The sequence below is a fragment of the Cupressus sempervirens genome, chromosome 1 (genome assembly GCF_028749045.1).
Source record: "Cupressus sempervirens isolate cs-2001-9-10 chromosome 1, ASM2874904v1, whole genome shotgun sequence".
NCBI lineage: Eukaryota > Viridiplantae > Streptophyta > Pinopsida > Cupressales > Cupressaceae > Cupressus > Cupressus sempervirens.
Window position 1 is genome coordinate 240,473,138 of NC_143118.1, and position 26,995 is coordinate 240,500,132.

The window sequence follows — 26,995 nt, forward strand, 5'->3', positions numbered from 1 at the left end:
AAAAAATGCATTGAAAACATTAAAATCTACTTTGATAATATAAAAAAATACTTAAAAAATGTTGAAAACATTAAATTAATATTATTTTGACACACCCGATAATGAAAATGAGAACGAAAACAAAAGGATGACGTTGACGGAAGTTGCTCAAGCCACACGTTCATCCGAACGCTCAATCAACAGTACTTGCCGTAAAAATGAGGTTGGAAAAGTGAAAAAAAACGTTTTTAAGCCCCGAAAATCGGCTCAATACATGTTCGCGCGAACATGTACCTAGCGCATGTTCGCGCGAACGCGTGCACGGTACATGTTCGCGCGAACATGTCTAAGGTGTTCGCGCGAACGTATGGCGAATAGAGATGTGAAAATCTGTTAACTTTTTCAAGTTTCTTCGTCCCACTAAAGTGGAACCCATTATTGTGGGTTCACCCATAGAAGAAGGAATTACCAAAGGTAATGATCATTGGTGTCAGAAAAAATGATTAATAAGGTGAAATATTTAATTGGTTTATTTATAGGCAAGATGTAGTTGATCCAAAATAAGATGAAATTAATAGCCACAAGAACACCAAATTTTGTACCCAACATTTTGGATAATGATAGAGTTAAGGAATGGATAGAATGGTCATCCTCTTTTGATGAAATTCTAAATCACTTTAAGTTTATGGCCTATTGCAATGGTGAAGCAGATACTGTGGTAGTATATGATTTAATTAATGTGTTATACAAGCTAGAGTCAGAGATGGAAAACATAACCACAGAGGTTAAGGCTATAACATATGCAAAGTTGAACAAATGCCTTGAAGAATTAAATGTAATCAGGGATGCCACTTGGCTTGATGTGGACATTGAGATAACTATCTGGGAAGTTATAACAGAGATAAAGGCCCTACCATCCGGGGATAGTAACTAGGAAATTAAAGTCACAATTAAAGGCAGAAGAGACAAAACAGGGTAAAGGAAAGACAAGGAAAGTGATAAGTTATCAGAGTACAAACAAATTTATGTTAAAAGTGCCTAGAGAAAGTGCAACCTGCTTGTTTTGCAATTGCTTCCCCAATTTTGTCTGAATACAGAGAATATTTGTAATGTAACAATGTACAAATATCTTTGTATTTGTTTTCAAATAAAATTTTGACATGTGTTCTCCCATTTGAAGCTTGTTGCCATCCTTCTTATAAAAGGATTTCCAAGATGTGGAGAGAGGGTCCGAAGTCTATATAATTTTTTGTATTTTTTCTATTACAGTTGGTCTAGTTTTTTGTGTCAATTATATGTTGTATTCAATTTTGCAAATTTGAGAATACATTGAACATTGAATGATTAAGTTTGTTAAGTTTTGAGTTATATTTTGAGTTTATACCAGTAATTTATGGTTTTCAAGGAGAATTAATACAAAGAAGAAGTTCTAAATATTTGTGTCTTTGAGTTTTGTCTCCATTTTCATGAATATGTTATTTTGAGATTAAAATGAGCAAGGTTATTTCAATTTAACGCAGCTTGGATGAGTTGTATATCTTTTCATTGACTACTTTTGATTCAAGGAAGTAAGAAAGTGCTTTCATGAATTGATAGGGTTTCTAAGTATATGGGAAGGATATCATAAGAATGAAATTCATGGTTAACAACCGATAAATTTAATTGCAAGACAATTAAATAGGTCTAGGGTTACTGGTTTGACTTTGTATAATAATGGATAAGGCACTGGTCATTAATTTAGATGCAAATTGATGTAGTCATGTGGTTGCATAATACATATATAAATCAAAATCAATTTTCCATTTCTGTAACAAGGAACTAAATTGGTGGTCATCCCATTGTTGTAACAACTTTCTTAGAGTTTATAGTTAGCTATTGTAACACATAAGTTGATTATAATATCAAGAAGTTTTCTGACAATCTTTTTGCTATAAGGGATAAGTCTGAGAATGAGAATATTAGTGAGCAAATTTTGAAGAAGAAAATCAAAGAAGAATCCATCTTAATCCCTAGGTCACCTACCTTGGCCATGCAGAGCCTAGAGAGTAGAAAACCCTTGCGTGCTTTGTTAAAGTTGGTCTAGAACTGAGAAAATTTTGTTAATATGAGAATTAGCTAATCCTTAGGCATTTACCTTCTCTCTGCATCCTGGTACAAGGTTTCTACAACCCATAGTTTGTTTAAAACACCAACACAAGGCTCTAGAATCAAAGACTCACAAACTTGTATTTGTGTCACCAAATGCGAGAACCAAAACTTCATCATCTTTAACATCTGTAATATTTACTCCATCATTGCTCTGTTTTTCTTGGGCCTTTTTGTAATTCCAACATTGTTTTTTTTTATGTCTTGATTTACCAAAAAACCACCATGCACCATTTCTTCCTCTAGATTTTTATCGGTGTGTAGATTTTGACCTTCCATTGTTATTATGTTTCTCTCTTTCTAAACTTCTTCCTATATTGCTAGTGCTCACAACAAGAAGTACATCATAATTTGAATCTTGATTCTTCCTTCATATCATTTAAGATATACATTTCCCATAATATTCTGATAATAATCTAAAAATAATATAATATTATTCATTTGAATATATGAAATATCATGTTATGTGTTTATATACTTACAAAATCTCTCTTTCTAAATCTATTAACAAAATAATCCAATCACTTTTTAATTCCTGCATATGACAAATTGATGGAAAAAACATGCATTGATTTTTTATGTATTAATTTTATTTTTCCATTGAAATAAATAAATATAATTTTTAACTACTCGAGTCAAACTAATAATAAAGGGAAGATATTTTTGTAAACCTTGACCTAAGCACATGCATGTCATCCTTTCAAACAAGCTAATGCTTTTTAGCAAATCAGAGAATCCCACACTCGAATAATCCGTCGAATAATGCCCCTTTTATCAAAGTAACCCCCTCTATAAGTTTACCTTGAAATACCACTTCCTGTTGTCTGACGGTCAGCCAGGGGTTAAGGAACTTCGCCAGCACTTAGATGAAGGACACGTGGCAGAACAGATCAAAAGAAACGAACTATTAAATTAGAATTTCGCATCTTTTCACGTCCGCGTAAAAGTAAAAAAAAAAACTTTCAATAGCTTAAATTGTTGGGGCTGAGGGAGAAATAAACCGTTTATTTGGCTAAATAAATAAAAATAGTGGAGTTTAGAATGATATGACGTCAGCCCGTCAAAATACACCACACGCTCCTCTTGTTTGTTCTTCCGTTGCACTCTCTCTTTCATCTTCTCCCTCTTTTTGCACTTCTGTTTTGACAACGAGACTCTTTTGGTTTTTTTATTCATCTCTGGTACAATTTTGTTTCCTTTTACAGTAGTTGGAGAAAGGAAGAAGCTGAAAGAAAGCAATCGGGAAGAGGTACATTCAGAAAGGTCCTTTTTTGAAAAAAAAAAATTGTTCATGTACATGCTCGTTTTTTAAAGTCTTTGTCGGCTTTTGAACAATTTGAACCAAAAAAATCCGAAGGGTTTTGTTTGAATAGTTGTTTAGAGACGGTGGATTCATGGGAAATACGGTTGGAAAGTTTCAGGAGAAGGGTTTCGACGAATATTAAGTGAAAAAACGGAAGCTTTTATATTAGGATTTCTCGTTTTGGGGGAAGAGTTTTGCCGTGGAGATTTAGGGAAAAAATACGAAATACAAGTGGAGTTAAGGTGTTGTTATTAGTCGTAGTGATAGTATTGTTAGGGTTAATTTGTAGTAGACGAGGATCTTGTGAAATTTATTATCTCCAGCCTTTTCTTCCTGAAAACCGTAGATAGGACTGATATTTATTTATATTCGGCTTTAAATCTGTGGAGAGAGCGTTTCTTTGGGTAAGACTTTTACTCGCGCTTTAATCTGCTGAAAGGTTTGGTTGATTTTTGTGGAAAAAAGAGTGTCCGTACGAAAGGAATTTGTGTTTGGGAAATTGCGGGCAGTTTACAGAAGTTGGGAGGTAAGAGGAGCTGATTGTGTGAGTGAATTTTTGAAGTTATCTGAGATTTTCAATTATGCCAACTTCTTGGGGAGACTCGGTACCAAACTCAGAAGCGGAAAATGTAGCTGATAGTAGAGGTTCATCTGCCCGCGGGGCATCTGTTAAACCGGCTTATGTGCCTCCTCATTTGCGAAATCGAACAACACAAGTTTCAAGTGAACCGGCCACTGTTGCTGCTCCTGTTGAATTGGGATCAGCATCTAGGCCCGGTTCCGGTTCCGGTTCTGCGTATCCTCCATCGCGCTCTGCTTGGGGCAATCGGGAGAGCGGAGGATTAGGGTCAGGTTATGGAGGAGGGCAAACTTATGGGGGGTATCGTGGAGGCGGTGGTGGTGGCAGGGGCCGTGGCGTTGGTGGTTGGAGTAGCAGTATCAGATCTGGTGGTTGGGACAGTAGGGGTAAGGAGCGGGAAGTGAATCCTTTTGGTGATGATGATGAATTGGAAAAGGAGAAACCAGCAGAGCAGGAAAATACTGGTATCAACTTTGATGCTTATGAAGATATCCCCGTGGACACCAGTGGGGAAAATGTTCCCCCTCCCGTAAATACATTTGCAGAAATTGATTTGGGGGATGCCCTCAACCAGAATATTAAGAGGTGCAAGTATGTTAGGCCGACTCCTGTACAGCGGTATGCAATACCTATTTCTCTTGCTGGACGGGATCTTATGGCCTGTGCCCAAACAGGTTCTGGGAAGACTGCTGCATTTTGTTTCCCAATAATCGCAGGAATTATGAGGGGCCAGACACCCCAGCGACCTCGTGGAGCACGGACATCAATGCCATTAGCACTTATTCTTTCTCCAACAAGAGAGTTGTCAAGTCAGGTGAGATTGATTTTTGGGTTGAGATGCTTATTATATAATTATCTGCCCTGGATATTCCTGTGGCGATGTATTTTTGCAGTTGGGTTTTTGTACATATTTTTTGAATCTCGGACACCTTTTGGCTGGACGTAACTGTTTTCTAGATACACGAGGAGGCTAGAAAGTTTGCATATCAAACTGGTGTCAAGGTAGTTGTTGCATATGGAGGCGCGCCCATTAACCAGCAGGTTTGTAAGCCTGTCCTTGTTAATACTACACAGCAACTATGAGCATTTAACTTTCTTTATAAGAAACTAAACAATAGAATACGAGTGCCTTTTTTATAGGTCAACTTTTAACCAGCAGGTTTGTAAGCCTGTCCTTGTTAATACTACACAAAAACTATGAATATTTAATTTTATCTATAAGAAAACTAACATTAGAATATGAGTGTCTTTTTTATAGGTTAGCTTATAGAAATATGCCTTTTATGTCTCTATTCGATTAGTAGCAATTCCTTTTTTGATCCCCGGGTCTTTTTAATTTATCAAATTTAGCTTTAAGCTTTTTCAAATTTAGTACCCAGAAACATATGCATTTGAAACAGAGGCAAGAAACTTATTCACTAAATGCTTTCTATTTCAGTAGCTCAATTGTAGTGATCAAGTTGTTTATTTCATCCACAGACAGTAAGGGTACAATGCAACTTTTTATTGTTGGAAAACATGTATCAGGCAACAAGTCTTAACATTCTATAACAATGTTTAGAAAGCTTGAAAGTTTAGAATTGTCATCCGGAGCATTGGCACAACAGTTCAAGGTTAGTGAGACTCAAGACAACATTACACCTTCACTCTAATGTAGTCTGATGTTATTTCTTCACTTCTATGAGACATTGTCTGGTGTTTTATCTCTTTACAGTGTGCAGGCCAATTTTCATTGCCAGGCTTTAATTAGCAGTTTGGTGACTCTCCTGGGGATAGCTTAGGAGAATGGGGACCTCTGTGCTATGTTCAAGGATGGCTTCTGTTAGCTGTAGTCAATCTACACAGGACATTTGTTATACTGTGATGTCAGTGTCTTGGTCACTGACAGAATGACAATTCCTTATTCTACAGCCACTTTATTGTTTTAAAATCTCCTAGGTGTTTTATCGTTACTTGAATGGCCTCTGCTGAAATACGGTAGGACTTTGGGCTCTGCAGGGGCTCTCGATTCAGCCAACTAGAAACCTCTGCATGCACCGTCAGGGGGGCCCAAGAGCAGTCTTCTAGTAGGAATAGTCTGAACGCGGGCCCCTCACTACTATTATAAGGGGATTATTGTAGGGCATGCCCCTATATCTGTTTTTAACATTTTTCTTATGTTATAAACTTATATGTGGTCGAGACTTGAGGTAGTGCTTAAGCGCGGTTCTATAGGAGTCCTTTCTTCTGTTAGCATAGTTGGCTGTAATTATTAGTTCTGTTAACATTCATTGTTTATTTTTTGACATTTATTTTATTTCATCTAACTCTATTTTTGACAATATTCATTCAGCCTAGTTTTTTTAAGGGTGAAGTCAAGTACAATTGACTAAATCTTCTTGAATTAAATTTATTTTGAATGTTGAAGGTCGAATTTCAGAAGATCCAATGAGGATAAACAAATGCCATTCATTTTATTTCTCCATAATTCTCTTGTGCCTAGCTTCTGATGTAAAATTCAAATATTTACAATGTTACCCCAGTGTTGGGGTACGTTGGGATGGCGGGACAGTGGAACAAGTTTCCGGTACGGGGGGAAAATGCGACTCATTTTCGAGACGGCGGTGGGATGGTGGCAAGGGGAGGATGGTAAAATTGACTAAATCTTCTTGAATTAAATTTATTTTGAATGTTGAAGGTCGAATTTCAGAAGATCCAATGAGGATAAACAAATGCCATTCATTTTATTTCTCCATAATTCTCTTGTGCCTGGCTTCTGATGTAAAATTCAAATGTTTACAATGTTACCCCAGTATTGGGGTACGTTGAGATGGCGGGACAATGGAACAAGTTTCCGGTATGGGGGGAAAATATGACTCATTTTCGAGACGGCGGTGGGATGGTGGCAAGGGGAGGACGGTAAGGGAGGAGTGTTGTATAGTATACATATAGAACTTGAAATGCTTGTTATGAAATGATGTTTAAGTAGAACATACCAAATTAAAATACTTGAACATAGCTAAATTGCAACATGAAGTAGAACCATTGAACATTCAACATTGTAACATATTACATACCCAATAGTAACATTCAAAAAGCAAAAGTCAAATTGATTTCCAAGTCCCCATACTAGCGGAGGTGGGGGTACTTGGGTATGTGAGTACCCGATGCGGGGATGTCTCGGGGATGGGTACTCTGAGGTTTGGGAGGGGGGTGTGAGTCCCCGTGTAACACTGAATATATAAGGTGCAGATTATATTTTTGAATTCAGCTGAAATTGAAAGGCTATATTATTATTTGAATGGTCTTGCTTGGATAAATTACAGCTCAAAATATATTGGCTTATATAAGACTAATATGTTTTACTTGTACAACTGCTTGGGAACCTTTCACCAGCTAACCTATCAGACAATCCAACCATCCGTACAATAAAATAATGATAAAATTATATTTAGGTCTACCATTTAACTGACACAAACAATATACAACATTACTTCATGATTATTGTCATATCCCCTTGTTTGAAACCCTAATTCCATCATCCCTGTTTTAGAATATGATTTAATAATAAATAATAAAAATAAATTAACAAATGGATAAATAATAATAAATAGCAGTATGATTTATTATTATTTAACTATAATATTGATATTATATAAAAGAATATAATCCATAAATTGATATATTTAATATGGTTACATTTATATTTATTAATATTACAGTCAATATATTAATATTATATTTAATATGTTTGATCTGGTATATATTAATGTTAATTAATATGAACTAAGCGACGATTGGATATATTATTTTAATTGATATTTAGTTTACCCAATACTAATAGACTTCCCCGAACATACTTCTCCAGGTGTCATTTGTCCATGAACTGGTATGAGACTCCAACAAGAAAAGTTGTGGCTGCTGACAGGGCATTATGTCCACACCAACTCCTCCATTGTGGGACAGAAGGAAGACCATTACTGTGACTGGAAACATTTATCAGAAAAGAAATAGTGACAAGGATAATAAGATGAACTAAACCTAGAAGTATGTATAATCAGAATTCTATTCCACTTGCTGGGTGGTATGAATGAGAATATATGAGCGGTGTGTTATATTCTGAACACCGTGTATATACTTATATATATTTTACTGTTTCTCGAATGCAGACTAATTTCTACACAATGTCTGTTATGTGTGTGTGTGTTATGTATATATATAGATATATATGGAACTTTTATGTATATTTGTAAATGGTTGTGGTTTATACCGACTGTGATATAGAAATATAAGTAAATACTGTCATATATGTGCTCTTCAATATATTTGTAATTTCTAGCATATTCATAAGTCTATCATTATTAGCATATAAATAAATCATATAAACAAGATACATACCAAATGAATTAAGATCATTGCCTCACAAGATAAGGTAAGGCCTGCACATACAAAGGCACTAGGTAGGGCATGCAAATTCTTGCGGAGGAATTGGCACTAGTTACATTATACAAAGGCACTATCTTGCAAGGTATGATCTACATGTGCAGAAGAAGTTACAATAAGGGGGAATGGTGAGTCCCACTTGGTATGGTTGTTGGCAATTTGGCTAAGAGGATTGTATGGATATACTTTAGTGTTGTCATTTATGGCAACTCAGGAAGATATGAAGGTGTGTTTTTGGTATGAAGACTAGAAAATTGTCTAAGTGTTATGAAGAGTAATTGCCAACAGAGACACCTTTTTGGTTAGCGTACTTCACTAACAGTATTTTGGCACGTGAGCATTTGATAGAAGGTAGTACATGGTATGAGGATTCTATATCCGAGAGTACGGACAGAGAAATCAGCGATTTATTAGTTACAAGTTTGCACAAACAAAACATGACAGAGTTGAGAGAATGATTAATTGTGTTAAGGAATCATTTTGGTTGACCAAATTACTTAACTATTATGGGATGACATCCTAGATGTTACCTTAAGTGGGTCAAAGGTCATTTTGATTTTGATAGCACGTGTGAACACTTGAAGGCCAATTGGACATAACAGTTGGGTATAAAGGAAAGAGTTTTGTATGTGAAGTAGGGTGATGACTATGTCATTGTATTATGAATATTACATGATGCAAATTTTACCTTATAGCAGAGCTAAGGCAGTTCATGTGAAGTTTTGTGAAGAGAGCTACAAATGACAAATCAGATATTGAAGATATCAGCATTGCAGTTAGGAGATTTCCACAATCCATGAATTATGGAGCTGTTATTTTCTGGGTCAGATTGTGTAGAAAGTCTTTAACAATTGTTAGAATATCAGCATTGTCAGAAAGGTTTTTGTATGTATACCTTTGGTATACAGATTATACTTTTGTATATGTATGTTTGGGCAGTGGGCTTTGCTTGCTACATTTGTAATTGTAATCCAATTGCTAACAGGGTTGAGGCTTCTAACAAGGCCTAGTCCTGTAACAAGGACAGATACACTATATGGATGTAATAGACTTTTAACAGGGTCAATATCTTTCACAAGATATTTTTGATTAGTGGATCATTTTGTGGATATAATCCCCATCGGTGTTTTTCCTTGGCCAGGGTTCCCCTACATAACAAATAATGGTGTTATGAGTTGCATTGTGTTACTCTTATGTTTACTTTTCACTTTAATCCTATATGCATGCTTAAACATGTTCAAAGATATCCATAGTTGGGCAAAAGTTTGTGGAATACTGATTCACACCCGTCCCCCAGTATTTCCCATGTCTAACAATGCCAGTTCCATAAAGCATGAGACTAGGGATAGGATTTTGCTCTTGGGCCTAGTGTTGGGCTAGGCCACCCTTTTTATCTCCATTCATCTCTAAGAGAGAAAAACATTACACATTTAATGCAATAAATTGGAATCCTCTTTATAGAAATGAAAAGATAGATTATATACCTTTGATCCATTAATGTATGTTTGTGCTCTTGTTCCTTTTTGGTGTTGCAATTCCTAAAACATGAATTATTATACTTTTGTATATGCATGTTTGGGCAGTGGGCTCAACTTGCTACATTTGTAATTGTAATACCATTTCCTAACAGGGTTGAGGCTTCTAACAAGGTCTAGTCCTCTAACAAGGATATATACACTATACGGATCTAATAGACTTCTAACAAGGTCAATATCTTTCACAAGATACATTTGGTTAGTGGATCATTTTGTGGATACAATCCCCACCAGTGTTTTCCCTTGGCTAGGGTTCCCTTAGATAACAAGTAATGGTGTTATGAGTTGCATTGTGTTACTGTTATGTTTACTTTTCAGTTTAATCTTATATGCATGTTTAAAGATGTTTAAAGATCCATAGTTGGGCAAAAGTTTGTGGAATATTGATTCACCCCACCCTCCCCTGCCCCGCCCCTGCCCCTCTCAGTATTTCCCATTTCTAACAATGCCAACCCCACAAAGCATGGGACCAAGGGGGATAGGATTTTGCTCTTGGGCCTAGTGTTGAGCTAAGTCACCCTTTTTCTAATATCTCCATTCATCTCTAAGAGAGAAAAACACTGCACATTTAATGTAATAAATTGGAATTCTCTTTATAGAAATAAAAAGATAGATTATATACTTTTGATCTTTGAATGTATGTTTGTGCTCTTGTTCCTTTTTGGCATTGCAAGTCCAAAAAAATGAATTATTACCTTTTGCATACAAATTGTACTTTTGTATATGCATGTTTGGGCAGTGGGCTCAACTTGCTACATTTGTAATTGTAATATCAACTCCTAACAGGGTTGAGGCTTCTAACAAGGCCTAGTCCTCTTAACAAGGGCATATGCACTTATGGATGTAATAGACTTTCTAACAGGGTCAATATCTTTCACAAGATACTTTTGATTAGTGGATTATTTTGTTGGATACAATCCCCACCAGTGTTTTCACTTGGCCAGGGTTCCCCTAGATAACAAATAATGGTGTTATGAGTTGCACCGTGTTATTATTATGTTTACTTTTCAGTTTAATCTTATATGCATGCTTAAAGATATTCAAAGATATCCATAGTTGGGCAAAAGTTTGTGGAATACCGATTCACCCCCCCTCTCAGTATTTCCCATTTCTAACAACGCCAACCCCACAAAGCATGGGACCAAGGGGGATAGGATTCTGCTCTTGGGCCTAGTGTTGGGCTAGGTCACCCTTTTTCTAATATCTCCATTCATCTCTAAGAGGGAAAAACACTACACATTTAATGTAATAAATTGAAATCCTCTTTATAGAAAAAAAAGATAGATTATATACGTTTGATCCATTAATGTATGTTTGTGCTCTTGATCCTTTTTGGTGTTGCAAGTCTTAAAACATGAATTATTTTGTAAAAAGGCAATTTAATTAGTAAAGTTATATCTCTAACCCTCTTGCAATTCTAATTGTAATGAAATTTGTGATTCTAGGGCAAAGATTAGGGCAATTCCAAAAAGGGGACATTACAATTATTACCCATGCTCTAACATAACAAATTAACACAAATAAAAACAAACAACTTTTGGATTGCAAGATCCAACAGCTTGTCAACTCAAGTCTTTTTCACTGCTTTAGAGACAAGGTCTTAAATAAGGCTGTGATTCTGTATGGCAGTTTTATTTAATTAATCCTATGATTTGCATTTTACCTGATGTTCTTGCTCCATTGGGTGCTGTACCTTAAGAGTCCACCATGAATAAATCCAACATGTATGACAAGTTCTCTTGCCTTTGCATTCTAGTAGTGATGTTCAGTAGAATTTTGTTCTCACCTATCTGTTATTTTTATTTGCCAATAGTCATAGTTGCTTTCTGTCCATTGTTTTATTCACCCATCTTTTCTTGGTTGCTTGAAATCTATTTTAACTCATCTCCAATCAATATTGTACATTATTTTCAGTAGCATTAATCTATATATGCATAATGTGGGCAATGGTATAGAAATTAAAGAACAGCAGGTTAATTAAAAGACCTTCTGGTGTATGCAACATTTTTTTATTTCATTCTCAGTTTTAAGTTGAGAGTTTATATTCCTGACTTGTGTGTTTCTACAGTCATTATAAGTTGCTTACCAATAGGGTGTATGCATCTCGTTGACTTTACAAACAGGTTAGACTAAAATGAAAACTTTAAGAATGTTTTTTCATGGACTACTCTTGCAGCAACATTATTTTGGGGTACCTATTTTTGGACTTGTCTTGGAGCAATGCTAACTTTGGGTAACTGTTTTGGACTTGTCTTGAAGCAACACTGGTTTTGGCCCTGGGTTACATAGATATTTCACTTTGATACTTTGTGGCTTAATTTTATAGATGACTTCAAAGCCCCAAATTTTGTACACTATTTGAAGGTCTTTAAAAATAACTTGAAGGTCCTTCCTTTCTATCAAAGCATACCTACAACTATTGTTTTTAATTATTGTGACTGAGCAGTTTAATCATTATAGTGCTTGTTGATTTAATGACCTCTGTGAACATCGCCTAGATGCAATGAGTGCTAAGTGTTCCATTCTTTCTCATGAGAGATGGCTTCTTGTGAACCACCACTCATGAAACATTGGTCAATTAGTTTGTCCCAAAAACTACACAGTTGACTCCTGATAGCAATATCACAATTTGACTTGCTGTGGATAATATCTCCTACCTTATCAATTGATGAGCTTTAGGGGCTTTCTAATCAATGGTTCATAAGGCACAACTTTGCTGAAGGTTTTTGCAAATGGGGTTGCAAGTGAAGTGGGTTTTAACCATGGAGGAAACTTCTGAGAAGAACCGGTGTCCCACCTCTGTGAGCATCATCTAGACGCAATGAGTGCTAAATGTTCCATTCATTCTCACGAGAGATGGGTTCTCGTTAATCCTGAAACATGGGTCAATGAGTTTGACTCAAAAACTACATAAATGAATCCTGATAGCAATATTGCAATTTATAAATCTGCGCAAATAAGCTAAATACAAATTCAAACCCGTAGAAAGTATACAACTCTTAAAGCACAACCATGTAGGTGCCTTGAGTCTGTCTGTCTGATATTATTTCAAACCTAAAGAAGAGGAACAATAAAACATATTTTATTTTGTATCCTATGCTTTGGTGTTTTAATGGTGACTCTAACTGCATCCAGAGCAAGGCTCATAACCAGCACTGTAGTAAACCTTTCACTACCAATAAGATGAGATGGCTAGTTGGCTTTCAATTCAACCTGCCCCTAACTTTCATTGATGGCTGTAATTTTATCTTGATTAAACCAACGATGGTCTCTTGTCTATATTCTTCCTTTCGCATAACAAAATGGAAGCAGGGAGTTGATGCTTATCAACTATTTTGTCAATCCCTTTCCGTAAAACTCAAAATAAGTCTGAGGGACAAGCCCTCTGTACAATTCCAGTGGGCTAGTGCTGCCCTTTTAACTTTGTTAAATTTGGAAAACTTAAAGCTAGATTTAAAAAGGTTTGATCTTAGACACAACAAGGTCATGGGAAGCCTTCCACATTTTTTTCTTTTGCTGTTTAAAAGGTGCAGAAGCGGAGGAGATGTCCTGATGCTCTTGGTATGCCAGAACATTTCCACAGCTAGTGAAAACTAAGGATGTGTCAGTTTTGATGGAGAAAACTGTCATGGATGAGCAGTTCTTGTCCTCGAGGATGCATCCTGAGGAAACACTTATATTCTTTATGTAAAAGATATTTAGGCAGAGATGAGGACATCCCAAAGCAAGATTTTAATTCTTTATTTGTAGGTGCTTTTATTTCTCCTATTAAATTGTCTTGAAAACCACCCTGTAGTAATGAATTTTTAATATTGTCATAATAGGATTGAAATATAAATAAATAAAATTATTAGGATTATTAGTAAAATAATCTATGAATATATATTAGTAATAATGTTGTTAATAAATTATATACAATATTATTAAATAAATATCAAACATATATATACTAATTATATTGCTAATGTTAATAAAGCAAATGCTGATACATTCTTGATAGAGTAAATATTTCAGTACTACCTATATTTATACTATTTTTAATCAAAGCAATATTATAATTTTTAACAAAGAGATTGGTATGCTCACATCAATTGAGAATTACTGAACAGCAGGAAATAAACTTGGAAAATATATCTATCTCAATTCTGCAGACTATAATATCTATTTAATCCTCATGCTAAGCTGGCCAGCTCAAGGCTTCCTCAAATGATATCTATTGTCCACAATCCATAATTTTATCATATTTATGAAATATTAAGGGACTAAACTATTCAAATGTTTGACGTAGTACAGAGGTTAGAAATTATTCACCGCCATAGAATAAAAGGATAAATAATGAATTGAGTCAAAATAAGACGATATTTTATCATTGGTATGTTGGTACTGAAAATTGACCAAAATTGCATGGTCAATTTTCAGTCACATATTGAAAGTTTTGAAGAACCAATGCCCTATGGATGCTTTTTATGCATATGTAGCCGGTTGTCAGTTTGAGGCCTAGATGGTGTTTGAGTGGCTTGACACCTTTCATTTGACATATGCATGTGATCCACAATGTTATTTTTCCATCCCGAATCATTCGGTGAAGTCCCATTTTGAGCTAGTATCAAAATTTGCAATTCTGCCCAGGTGTCAAAATGCGTACAGTAGCTCAGTTTGTCTTTGAATATCTTTTACCTAGAAATGTGTCATGACCCGCCACTTTGGGGATGTTTAATATGCATATCAAAGAACATGTGTTCCGATTTTCAGCCCATTTCGAATCCGTTTGACTAGGTTTTGAACCCCTCAAAGTTGGTCACTTACTGTTTCATGCATTTATGTAGCTGTTCACAATTCTGGGAAGCCCTGTTCGACCAATTATATCTTTGACCCAGTTGATCCAAATGAAGAATTTTTTTTTGCATTTTGTTCCAGGGGTCAAACATTTCATATGTTCCAATTTTGAGATCATGATGAATCCATTTGATTAGTTTGCTAACATGATTAAAAATCCAGTTTACATTGTTTTGTTATGACTGGTATCCAGATTGATCCGTACTCCTGTTCGGCACGTTATAACTTTGATCCTGTGATTGGTAAGCCTAAATGGATTGTACCATTGCGTTGTGTCTTGGAAATCCTTGAAGTATGCCAATTCCCAAGTCATGACGAATCCATCTGCATACTTTTGTATGTCCATCCATTTACCAAAAATTACTTTTTGACACATTTCCCAATTTAAAATTTCCAAGTCCTTGTTTTTAGAAATTCGCCAAATCTGTCCTGTTATTTGTCATAAGCCCTAATTATGGATTTTTATCCTTTGAATGGCAAAGAACCTATATCCTAGTTTTCAGAACCCCAAGTGATCAATAACCCAGTTTCTAATGCCGAACCCAAAGTTCAGTTTATGTTTTTTTAATAGTGTTTGCCTGCAGGATAATTGAAGTATGGATGTTCGGCGATTAAAATCTTTTGATTGGGAATTCGTCATGGGCTGAGAATTTGCAGTATGGTAGAGCATATATGATTGAACACTCATGCTGATTTTCGTGGCCTGGTTACTTGATTGAATCAGTTTTTAAGGCCAGCTGGCGGGCCTCTAGACACAAATTCACAATTTGCAGAATTGATTAAAAGTGAGTTTTAAATAATGAATCGATGATTGAATTTGAATCTTGTCAGTTTGAGATGTCCAAATGGGTCAATTTGATGGATCAGTTGTTTGAAATGAATTTTTTTTTAGCTAGACCCGCTTTGGGGCCTAACTAATTCCGTCAGATTGATAAGCTATTGGGAAGTGAAATAGCTCAGAAGATGTTTTAATGACTATGATCATTAAATGATTGTGATGGGAAGTTGGATAAAATGGATCAAATTATTTGAAGTAATAAGGAGAAAAATGGCCCGCAAAAGTCTTGATAAAAACAAATTTGAATGAGGGTCTTGCTATATATTGAGGCATTTTAAAAATAAAATATGTTCATAGATTGCAATTATAGTTGATAAATTATCTTATGGTGGGGTGGATAAAAACATGTCTGAATTTTCTGTCCTTTCTCTATAATCAAAACTTCATGATTTTCAATCTACAAATTAATAATAGAGAAGGAGATGAAAATATTAGTGCCTATCTTATATAGACGTGAACTAAAAAAAGAGCATAGCAAGATCAAGCTGCAGGTATGCCCACATTTTTGGAAGCTGCATGATATTGTTTTCTTGCAAGGCCAGTCTATCGAACTCTTGGTTTGCAGCAGTCAAGTTTTATGACATAATTCCTAGTCTTCCTTTCTGGCATTGTCTCCATATACGTATCTGCAGAGCAAATGAGAAGAGCAGAACAGGGCATGGACGCCAGAAGGAAGAGTAGGAAATCGCAGCTGTTCAAGAGAGGTTCACGTGCATACAAAGGGGAGCCACCTTAGAGCAGCAATTCCAAGCATGAAAAGCAAAGCCATGAAAAAGAGGAGCGGCAGGGGAGAGCTTGGGTTAGCATTTATTAAAATTTCGAAGTCTAAAGGTGCAGAAGCCAAGCAAAGCCATGAAAAAGAGGAGCGGCAGGGGAGAGCTTGGGCTAGCATTTATTAAAATTTCGAAGTCTAAAGGTGCAGAAGCCATTTCAAATACTCATACAGTTTATGCAAGGAATGCGAAATGCATTGGTACTGCAGCTGTAAAACACAGTAGATTCATTTGAGAGGCAAATGCACGTGCAGTAAACAAGCTGGATCAGCTACACGAGTACCTTGGCTTGATGCAGGCTGCACATACAGCATCATCTAATCGATCTAATGCCTTATTAACTGTACAGACATTGATGTCTGAACTTTCTAGTATGACTGCTCGGGTTGAAAATCTTGCAGTTGCTTCCTCAAAAATATTTGGTGGTGATAAAAACAGGGAGGGCTAAGCAGGGCAGCGAAATTTGTGGAATTAAAGAATTATTTTTAGGGGCTGGAGAAGGGCAGAAGAAATTCAGACCATAGTAACATGCATGGCTTGAATGAAGCAAGTAGGAATCGGTTTGGAGGTTGGAGAAAGGCAGAGTTTGCAGGGGGCAATTCCAACAGAAAGGTGGAATCAAAGCATAAAGACGTCTGCTCCGAATTAAATGATTGTACTCCACAGCATGAGCAGATGAGGAGCTGGTGGGTATAGAAGTCCAAAATCTGAATGCGATACAGACAAAGGGAGCTCCATGCAATATAGAAAAGACATAGGCTGCAGGCATAAAGAACTCCATGTATGGAAGTCACCGGGCAGCCAAGCAAAAGGAGACCTGCGAATTGTATAAAGGAGGCCGCCCATACATGAAGGAAAAACCTGCAAGTTATGAGGAACCTTACAAAAACAAGGCAATCCACGGTTGGAGCATCCAATCAAACAACACTCCACGCCAAAGAGACAGGGACGACAGGCAACAAGGGAAGACAGTCCAAAAGCTATATCCCACATGCAGCAGGCAGGCATATTTCATAATCTTTAAATATAATCGCACTCCAATGGTAAGTGTCCAAAAGAGAGCTGCCTTTTGAAAGGCATGTAATGCGCTATGGGGCCCGTGGCCGGCCAACCGGATAATGACGTGAAAATATTTTAAACAAACTTGCCAACGAGCATGATGACGTGGCGAGCTCAATGACCGGGCGACCAAGATGGTGACACGTGGAAGATCCTATGGTGGTCGCTATGTCGCCAAGCGAAGTTGCTCTCACCAGATAACCATGGCGACATAGCAACCGGTGAGGTGGTGATGACACGTGGGACCAAGTGGCGATGACGTGGCACATTGTGGGTGAACATGTGGCACAGGCCGGCCTATCAAAATGTGCGCTCATCCATAAAGAATAATGAATAGAAATTTTAAAATTTTTAGATATTTTTGCATTTCAATGCAAATCTATAAATGGAAGCTTGTTTTTTCAAAGGGGCATAATTGGGGGAGTTTTTCACCGAAATATGGACTCCAATATACCGTTGGAACCGGGAGGAAACGAGCTATCCGATTATGAAGTTGGTTTTTGCATAGGATGTCATTGGTGCATGCTACAAGAGGTTTTGTCTTTCAGAGTGATTTATGTGTTTTATCATGTGTTTTGAATTGTCAGTTGCAGAATTTAGTGGAGAAACACCTTAAACATGTTCAGTGACTCTTGTATCTGGTTAGTTTGAGTCTTTGTTGTGTTTTGGCTTCAAATTGATCAATTGGCACATATTTGGGTTCAGTTATTAGATTTTTGTCTTTTACTGAGATATTTTGCATTTGGAAAGACAAAACAAAAGGGATATGATTAGCAGTCGATGAGAGAAGGTGGAGAGAGGTTATTCAGCGTCTTGAGAAAGAATTTTGAAGGGGCACTTGTCATCTTTTGATCAAATCCGGGAATTGCTTCCTTGCTATACTTTCTTTCTTCTTCTCTTTTGAAAAGTTTGTTGGTTGGTTTTCAATTTTCAGCTCTAGGAGCTCTGCTCAGGCTATGAAAGCCACACATCCAGCATTTCTTCTTGTATGAACAGCAATTGCAGTTTTTATATAGATAGTTTGGATTTGTTTGGTGATTACGAAGTATTTCTGTACATATTTCATGTATTCATTTTCAAGGAAAATGAATAAAAACACAGCAAGGGGTTTTAATTTCGGTCTGAATCTTGTCTTCTGTTCATGGATTTGTAATCTTTTTTAGTTTGTGAGCAAAGAGCATAAACTAGGTTGCATTTTGTTTAAGAATGTATGTGATTAAAGTATCTCGCTGATGGAACAAAGAGCCATGTAATTGCTTGATATTTATCACAGGGTTTGCAGATTTCATGATGGGATAGTTCGAGTATGAGATTCATTTTGATGCAGATGTCTATTCACAAGGTGAAAGATAGATCAGGGATCTTGGTGTAGGAGTTATGTCAAAGATTTCCATAAGATGTATGGTTGTAATTCATGTTATTGTCCAATAGATAAGGCATTGATCAGTTGCAGGATCATTCAGCTTCGCTGCTCATACCTAGGTCTTGCTGTTATCAACATATTAAATCATCTTTTCCCTTTTATGTTGAAAGTTATTCAAAGTCTAACCCTTACTTAGCTTACCAGTTTCATGAGTCATGCTATTAGCTATTTCATGCTTGTGATTTCTTTGTTAAGTATAGAAGATTTAGGGGTTTCATCTGTTATTCTAGAGCTTGATTATGCTCATTGCACTGGTCACATAATCAGATCTTAAGAGGTTCACACGCCTAGGTTTTGCAGAGCCTGAAGTGAAGAAGGAGTGTAGCCTTATAGTTGGCCCAAATTCTTGGTGAATTGTGTCCATTATTGGAGATAGCTGCCCATCGATGCATTCTTGCCTTGCATACTTGGTTATTCAAACTTTGTTAAATCAGGAGCCAACAGGTTATGCAGAGAGAAAAATTTACTAGGTATCGTGGCTATCAAGTGAAGACATTACATTATTTAAATAAGTCACAATGAACAGCATGGTTACTCAATCTTAGAAGACACTGACAAGAACAGTATCAATTACAATACAATTATGTCAAGCTATCAAAAACACATTAACGTGGCATGAGTTTGATGAGTAATGGCACTGATTAGGATTTGCAGTGATAACAAATAAATATTAATAAATGATCATATTTTGCTATGACTTTTCGAAGGCAGATCAACAACATGCGATAAATCAAATGTTAATCAAATGAATTGTTTAGTGTGATTGGGTTATATGTTGAGGAGACACGATGCCTGAAAGCAAATCAAGTGGTTATGGAATGGTACAATTACATATTGAAGGGTATGATTACCATAAGACATGAGACATGGCTTATCCGATATAACTCTTCGTTTAAGAACCCAGTTATAAGAGAAGTTTCCCATCATTCAATGGAAGGGGGTACAAGGAAATTTACTACATATTTTCTGTTATTCTATGGAAGAGGATAAGATATGAATATACAAACAACACTGACAGTGACAGTTACTGCAAGTTGGTCTTAAAGAGGGGTACTGTATGAGCCCCAGGATAATTCAATAGTGCTTCTATATTACAGTAATACTGAATATTTTTATAAATAGTGATAAATATGAAGACCGTAATAATGTGTATATTTATATATATGATGTTCAAGATAAATAAATTAAACCATTTATAATTATATATGTTCCCATCCTATTACTATACTAATCTGTGAAGAGAAGTTGTGATGTTGCCAAGGAGGGGCTTTTATAAATCCAAGCAAATGGATCTTATCCCAAGTGAGGGTAGGGGTCAGCGTTTTACAAGCCTTAGTGATATGTGGACTTGGACCTGTAAACTTTGAGGGGATACATTGTTGCTTTCTAGGCAACTTGGATAACACCTACTCCTTTCGTCTTTGAGTTTAAATAGTAATAAGGGTGGATGTGAGTGTTAAAGATAACTTAAAATCTAGTGAGATAAATGACTAATTCTATTGTAAACATTACAATTTAAGCCCTAATTGAGAAAATTGAAGTTAAGTAAATTCCCAAAAGGGGACATTACAATACACTAGAATCATGTCAGTTTACCGCTTTTCACTGCTGTCTGGCTTGTGCTTTAGTTAAACGTTTCCTCTATGTTTTCCACAATCTGAGTGCAAGGGTTATCCATGTGGTTTGTATGTTGCATGTCACTCACATTGGGTCAGTGTATTACCGCTACATCCCAGGCATAAACCCTTGGCCCTTATTTTATTTTATTTTATTAATATAGTCTTCTTCTAAGATAATTTGTTCCTGGGATCACGGGAAATTATTGTAGTGTTTGAAGCACTTTGGGAATCTGCCTGTTGCAAAATCTATGGTTTACTTGCATTAGTGGAGAACAAAATAACCCTAATCTAACAGAAGGAAATGTAGAAAGTTAGTGGATAAGTAAATTAAAGAGTAGATGAAATAGTAGCACTTATATATTTGTCAAACTAAAACATGTTATAAGTGTCAAGCTAAAATATGTTACTGATAGGTGTCAAACAAGTTATGCTTGGTTTTTAAGCGCCAAAATGGATCCTAATGCTTAGTATGTTAGCATTTGTGACATTCTCTTTTCTAACAATCATTTGCGCTGTCAATGAGCTCCAGTAGGCTCACATAGCAATTGGAATAGTTATACTTTGTAAAATGCTTATCAAACATTATGTTCAGATGACCTGTGAGCTGACAAATATGCAATTCTATTTTGAAGCTTTCTTTACTGATATCAAATAAATAAATATCTACTCCCAATTTTCTGTTAAATGATGGCTTTGGCTTCAAATTATTTATGAAATCAAGGCGACCTGGTAATCAATGGTTGAGTTTTTTGAATTATTTAATTCCAATCTACACAGGTGTATCTGGTCAATATGTTTCTGTATAGAGTGCCTTGGAATGCTGGCAAAATACATTGGTTGATGATCCAGGAAACAAATCTTATGCCAGTTGTGCTGTTTGTATCAAAATAAATCATAATCCTTCGGCAGCGTTATTTTTTGAGCCTTAATTACTTGGGTGGATAAACTGTTATTTTTTATTTCACTTTTTATCTGACATGCAGACTTCTCTCCTTTTTCTCCGAATGAAACAGTGCATATATATAGCATTTTTATTAATATCATGATATGAGATGTGTTAGAAATTTCTATGGTGGAAAAAATGAGTTCTATTACTGCCTGTTGATGCTGTGTAAAGACGGGCGGCTTTTTTTATTGTCAAAAATATTTACTGTATTTCTGCCCATTTTTATTGAGTGAATATTTTTTTCCAGTTGCGCGAATTGGAGAGGGGTGTTGATATTCTTGTTGCAACTCCTGGGCGGCTAGTGGATCTTCTTGAAAGGGCAAGAGTGTCACTATCTATGGTCAGTTACTTGGCTTTAGATGAGGCTGATCGTATGCTTGATATGGGTTTTGAACCTCAGATCCGTAAAATAGTTCAACAGATGGATATGCCTCCAGCAGGTCACAGACAAACCATGCTTTTCAGTGCGACATTTCCAAGGGAAATTCAGGTGTTAATCAGTTTGCCTTGCTGTTACTTAATTATGTTTTTATTTCTCTTTGATTAACTAGCTTCAAGAAGTCATTTAAATTTTTTTAGAATTGTGTGCCTGCAAATATTCGGTATTTTGAGGTCTGGTTGGTCCTTCCGAGTCTAATTGCATTTATTAGTAATGTTTGTTTTTTCTTTTCTCTATAGCAAAATAAAATTTTACATTTTGGTTTTATTACAAGATATTGCCTCTTGTCCAAGTCCAGGTAGACCTTTATGAGGGAAATTGAATCTGACTTCTTTAATTATGTCCCAAGGCTCTGAACATCTTATCTGTTTTATAACGTCTACAAAGACCAGTTTTGACTTTTGTTATATCTGATTCTTTAATGAACTATTGAATTTTGAAACTAGCAGCTAGCAGGAGTACATTTTAAAAGTCTGATACTGTTTTTATGATTACTTTTGATCTAGGAAGACTTCATATTTGCTTTCATTTATTTCTATGGTTATTGGTTAAAAATGATTTGAATACCCGTCCTCTAACATGACTGGGAACTACTTGATTCGATTTTAAGGATTTGCTCTATGTTTCTGACTTTGAATTGCTATTTTGCAGAGGCTGGCTGCAGATTTTCTCTCAAATTATATTTTTCTGGCTGTGGGAAGGGTTGGTTCAAGCACAGATCTTATTATGCAGAGAGTTGAATTTGTTCAAGAGGCTGATAAGCGAAGCCACTTGATGGATCTCCTTCATGCTTCAAAAGCTGATGGAACTCATGGCAAGGTAGCTGTTATTACAAGCAACAATCATTCTTTGACAGGGATGTGATTTTGGTCATAAGAACCCTGGAATGAAGAAAACAAAGCAATCAGAGATTTATCATGCGTGACATAATACATTTGCCTTCTCTAGCTCTTATCTTAGTGCTCATTTAACATTTCATTTAGGCATGGCACATATGTAGGATGCTAGGTTGAAATTAGTCATGTTTAGTACTGACTGAGAATAATAATAAATGGTTATTGCAGCATTCGCTGACTTTGGTCTTTGTGGAAACGAAAAAGGGAGCTGATTCCTTGGAATATTGGTTGTGCAACAATGGATTTCCTGCAACAACTATTCATGGGGACAGGTCACAGCAGGTAAAATGTTTATTGCATTGTTATTTCAGATAATTGCTCTCTGGTGTCTTTACACTGGCTATATGTTTCCTTTTATGTCCTGTGTAGTCTACCATGCCTGTTCACATAGTACCCTTGTAGTTTGATAGTTTCTTTTTATAGCAAGGAAGATATTTATATTATTCAGAAGGTCTGTGAGGCAAAATAAAATAGTAGCAGGCAATTACATAGTTGAATTATTTGTTTTACTATGACCAGAGCCATAACAGAAATAGAGCCAACTGCAGATTAGATACAATGGATTAGTTGCATGTATCTAGAAACTGAACCAACCATAGAAGAAAGGCAATTTATACTTATGGCATAACATAATAATTAGAAACATAAAATAATGGGCAATGGTATATCATCCAAACACATCCATTGAAAAGGGAGTACATTTAGTAGTTTCTGAAATTTCCAAGTATTTGATAATTCTAAGGTTTGTTCAGTATGTGCAATCCATTAATCTTTTATTGATAATGCTTTTTTTGAACTAGATCACACAATTAAATGCTTAAGTTTGTAACAAGCACATTGTCTTTTTGCTTGCCAATTACACATCCCTTCTTGCAAATCCAGAATAGCATCCTGGCATCAGAGACTTGTCCAGAACAGAGCTTCCCTCAAAACTTCTCATTTGTTTGTGGAAAACGGGTTGCACTAAGTCAGAAAATGAGTTTGAGATCACTGCATGCCCTGTTGTTTTTCACAGGAAGCGTTCCCCACTTGGTAATTCTTCCCAGATCTCTTCTCGGTCTGAGTTGTGGTTCTGATTCTTATCTCTCCAGTTGCAGTCATCTGACTATGATACCCATCTCATTTAGGTCAGTTTGCTTCATAGTTATCACTTTCTTCTCTATTTAGTCAATGGCTTCTTTGATTTGTTATTGTGAACTTTTACAGAATACAAAACCCTTCTAAGACCCAAAGCAACTTGTTTGTTCACAATCTCACCTGTGAAAATGGATAAAACGCGTTTTATTTGGTCTGACCTATATATCCTGATGGGCTCTTTAGTTGAGGTACTACTCAGCTTTCCCTTGTCATAGTTTAGGCATATACTTTTATATCCTTTCTTATTGTCTAACTAATCCCGTCCTCTTACTTTTACGACACTCAGTTGATATTTGTCTTTTTTTGCATTGGCATTCTTAAGCCATGCTACTAACTTGTCTGAATTTTTTTTGGCACTTCATGAAGGCAGAACACTAAATATAGAAACTATGTACCAGATAAATAACTGTCTCTAGTTTGCAGAAAAAAACCTGATTAAATACAAGACACTGCAATTATTTCTATGATGTGGTCATAATACTGTGTTGAGCATGCTGCTACACTGCAAAGTTCATGTGATGATATCAGTCTCACTTTTATCGGCTCCATCTCAATTGCTCAATTAACTGTTATATAATATCAACAGCAAGTTGCATGATTACCGAAATGTGGCTAAGGGCTTTCAATCATTTGTGAAGCCAGGCTATTGTCATGTTACCAGTGCCTGAAACACACTAAGGGCTCCCATCAAGCTTTTTATGATCCATCTGGGTCATGGGAGACATACTAGTCATTGCCCACCTCATCGATCTGTTACCATATTCAATAGACTTTCAGGACATTAAGAAGCTTTTATTAGCCAAAACCTCTAGATTCATGAAAGCTTTCTTAGATTGACATAATTATCACATTCACAAGGAGTAATACAAAGCACTCAAATTTGATTTGAAATGTAATTTCTCAAGAATTAGTTTAGCTGCCCTCGTTTATGGAGTTGGTACGCTCTGTTCTTCCCCTTCCTTACATGATGATACATTTTTGTCTGTCCTATTGAGAAGTTCAACCCCTCACACGGGTATAATTTCACCTGACCTTTTGAGAAGTTCATCTTTATTAATTTTGCCCGTCTGATTGAGGACTTTACAGTGTAAAGAAGCTAATGCTAATAGTAATTCCCTCAGTATTGTTACCACCCTACATCTTATTCACAATGACTGGCCATATTAGCTTTGAGTCATTTAGTAACTGTCGTGGTTGAGATCTACCTCTTCAAGTGGAGTCTTCTTGAGACCTGTCATTCCACAAAAGTCTGAACAAAATCATTTATATGGACAAGAAGGCTAAGCCTTACCAAAATATCTAATTATCACCATGGCTTAAATTTGTAACAATATTCTGCTGAAATAATTATATTTGAAGACACCACCACAACCTGTGGATGCTTTCAAGGTTTACTGAAATACCTCTAATTATTGACATGGCGTAATCCTCCTAGTCCGAGCTTTCTGATGCTTACATCTGAAGGCTCTAGATGAATTAATCTTTTACTGGCACTTAGAAGAGGACCTCAATTCTCCTTATTCAATCATTAAAGGCCATATTTTTTGTGGAGTAATTTTGAAGTGATAGAAAATGTCCTTTGCAATAAATCTTGCAACTTTCTGAATCAGTTTTGTTAAAAAGTAATGCTATGGCTAGTTTGAAACACAGAACATATGATGTTCTGATGGAATGATTTTAACTTTTAGACATTGTTAAATTATTTTTATTCAGTTGTGTCTTTGTAATTGATTGATGTGATAGTTGTAGCCATCTGAACTAACAGGCATTTCGGTACGTTTCATGTGCACAATGCAATATTTAGAATTGTAAACCTCTTACTGATTGATTAATTTTTTCAGCACATTTTCATTCTGGAAAGAGGTTGACAATATTTCATATCAAATAGAGAAATAAGTAGTTTGGTGATTTTGAATAACTTCCTCTTCTCTATTGTCCTTCTGACATACATATATTTGGTAATGCTTATGTTTGTGTTGCAGGAGCGTGAACAAGCTTTAAGGTCTTTTAAGAGTGGGAGAACTCCAATTCTTGTAGCTACAGATGTTGCTGCTCGAGGACTTGATATCCCACATGTTTCTCATGTCATTAATTTTGATTTGCCAAATGACATTGACGATTATGTGCATCGCATAGGGCGTACAGGACGTGCTGGAAAATCAGGATTGGCTACAGCATTTTTCAATGACAACAATATTAACATAGCTAGGTCTCTTGGGGATCTCATGCAAGAGTCAAACCAAGAGGTACCTCAGTGGCTATTGAAATATGCTGTAAGATCTACTTATGGTGGAGGCAGAAAGCCTCGTGGTGGAGGCAGGTTTGGTGGACGGGATTTTCGAAGAGACAGTGGAAGGGGAGGTGCTGATAATTATGGAGGTGGATATGGGGGAAATCCCTATGGGACTTCAAGCTATGGTGGATATAGTGCAGGATATGGTGGCTCTGCTGTGGGTGGTTACAGTCAGGATGGCCCTATCATTGACAGTGCATGGGATTAAAATAATGCTGGGGATGATTCTTGATTTTTTTATATGATGCTGGTCAGGGCCAAAATCACTAGGAAGATGGTGAAACATTTTTTTATTCAAACTGCAAATGGATTGATCCTTGCATGTTGTTTTTCTTAAGTAAATCTGCCCTCACCGTAGAAATTGAGTGAAGTGGATTACGCTGGGTTTTGTAACACGTTAAACAAATATAAACAATTAATGAATAGTCATGTAAAAATAACGTGATACCACCGGCTTCTGGTGTGGGGTGACTAGCAGTAACACCTTACAAATTGTAATTCCTAGGCGGGCTCGGAGGTGAAGCCTGTCTGTTGAAACAGTGGCTTCTTGTCAACAACAGCTGAAATTTTAAACAGCTGCTCATCTAATTGTTGCTAGTGTCAACAAAGGCAGAATGGTCCTTTTTAGTCTGTCCCAGGATGTTTTATATTGACTTGTAATCTTTTTGTAAAGGTAATGCTCATTTGCAGGAAAAGGTCACTGCTTACCTATCAACATAATTTGCGATGTATTTGCTTCCGTAAGAGTTCCCATCTCATTTTGTGTTGTTTC

The 26,995-nt window shown here is 36.2% G+C and overlaps 1 protein-coding gene across 1 annotated transcript; it reads left to right on the forward strand.

The window, feature by feature from the left end:
• Positions 1-3,168: 3,168 nt before the first annotated feature.
• LOC149577057 (DEAD-box ATP-dependent RNA helicase 11-like) lies at positions 3,169-26,962 on the forward strand. The gene is made up of 6 exons (XM_089821822.1): positions 3,169-4,821; positions 4,965-5,048; positions 21,706-21,948; positions 22,549-22,716; positions 22,962-23,075; positions 25,913-26,962. The coding sequence occupies exons 1-6, from the start codon at positions 4,009-4,011 to the stop codon at positions 26,429-26,431; spliced, it is 1,941 nt and encodes a 646-aa protein (XP_089677948.1). The 5' UTR covers positions 3,169-4,008; the 3' UTR covers positions 26,432-26,962.
• Positions 26,963-26,995: the final 33 nt, after the last annotated feature.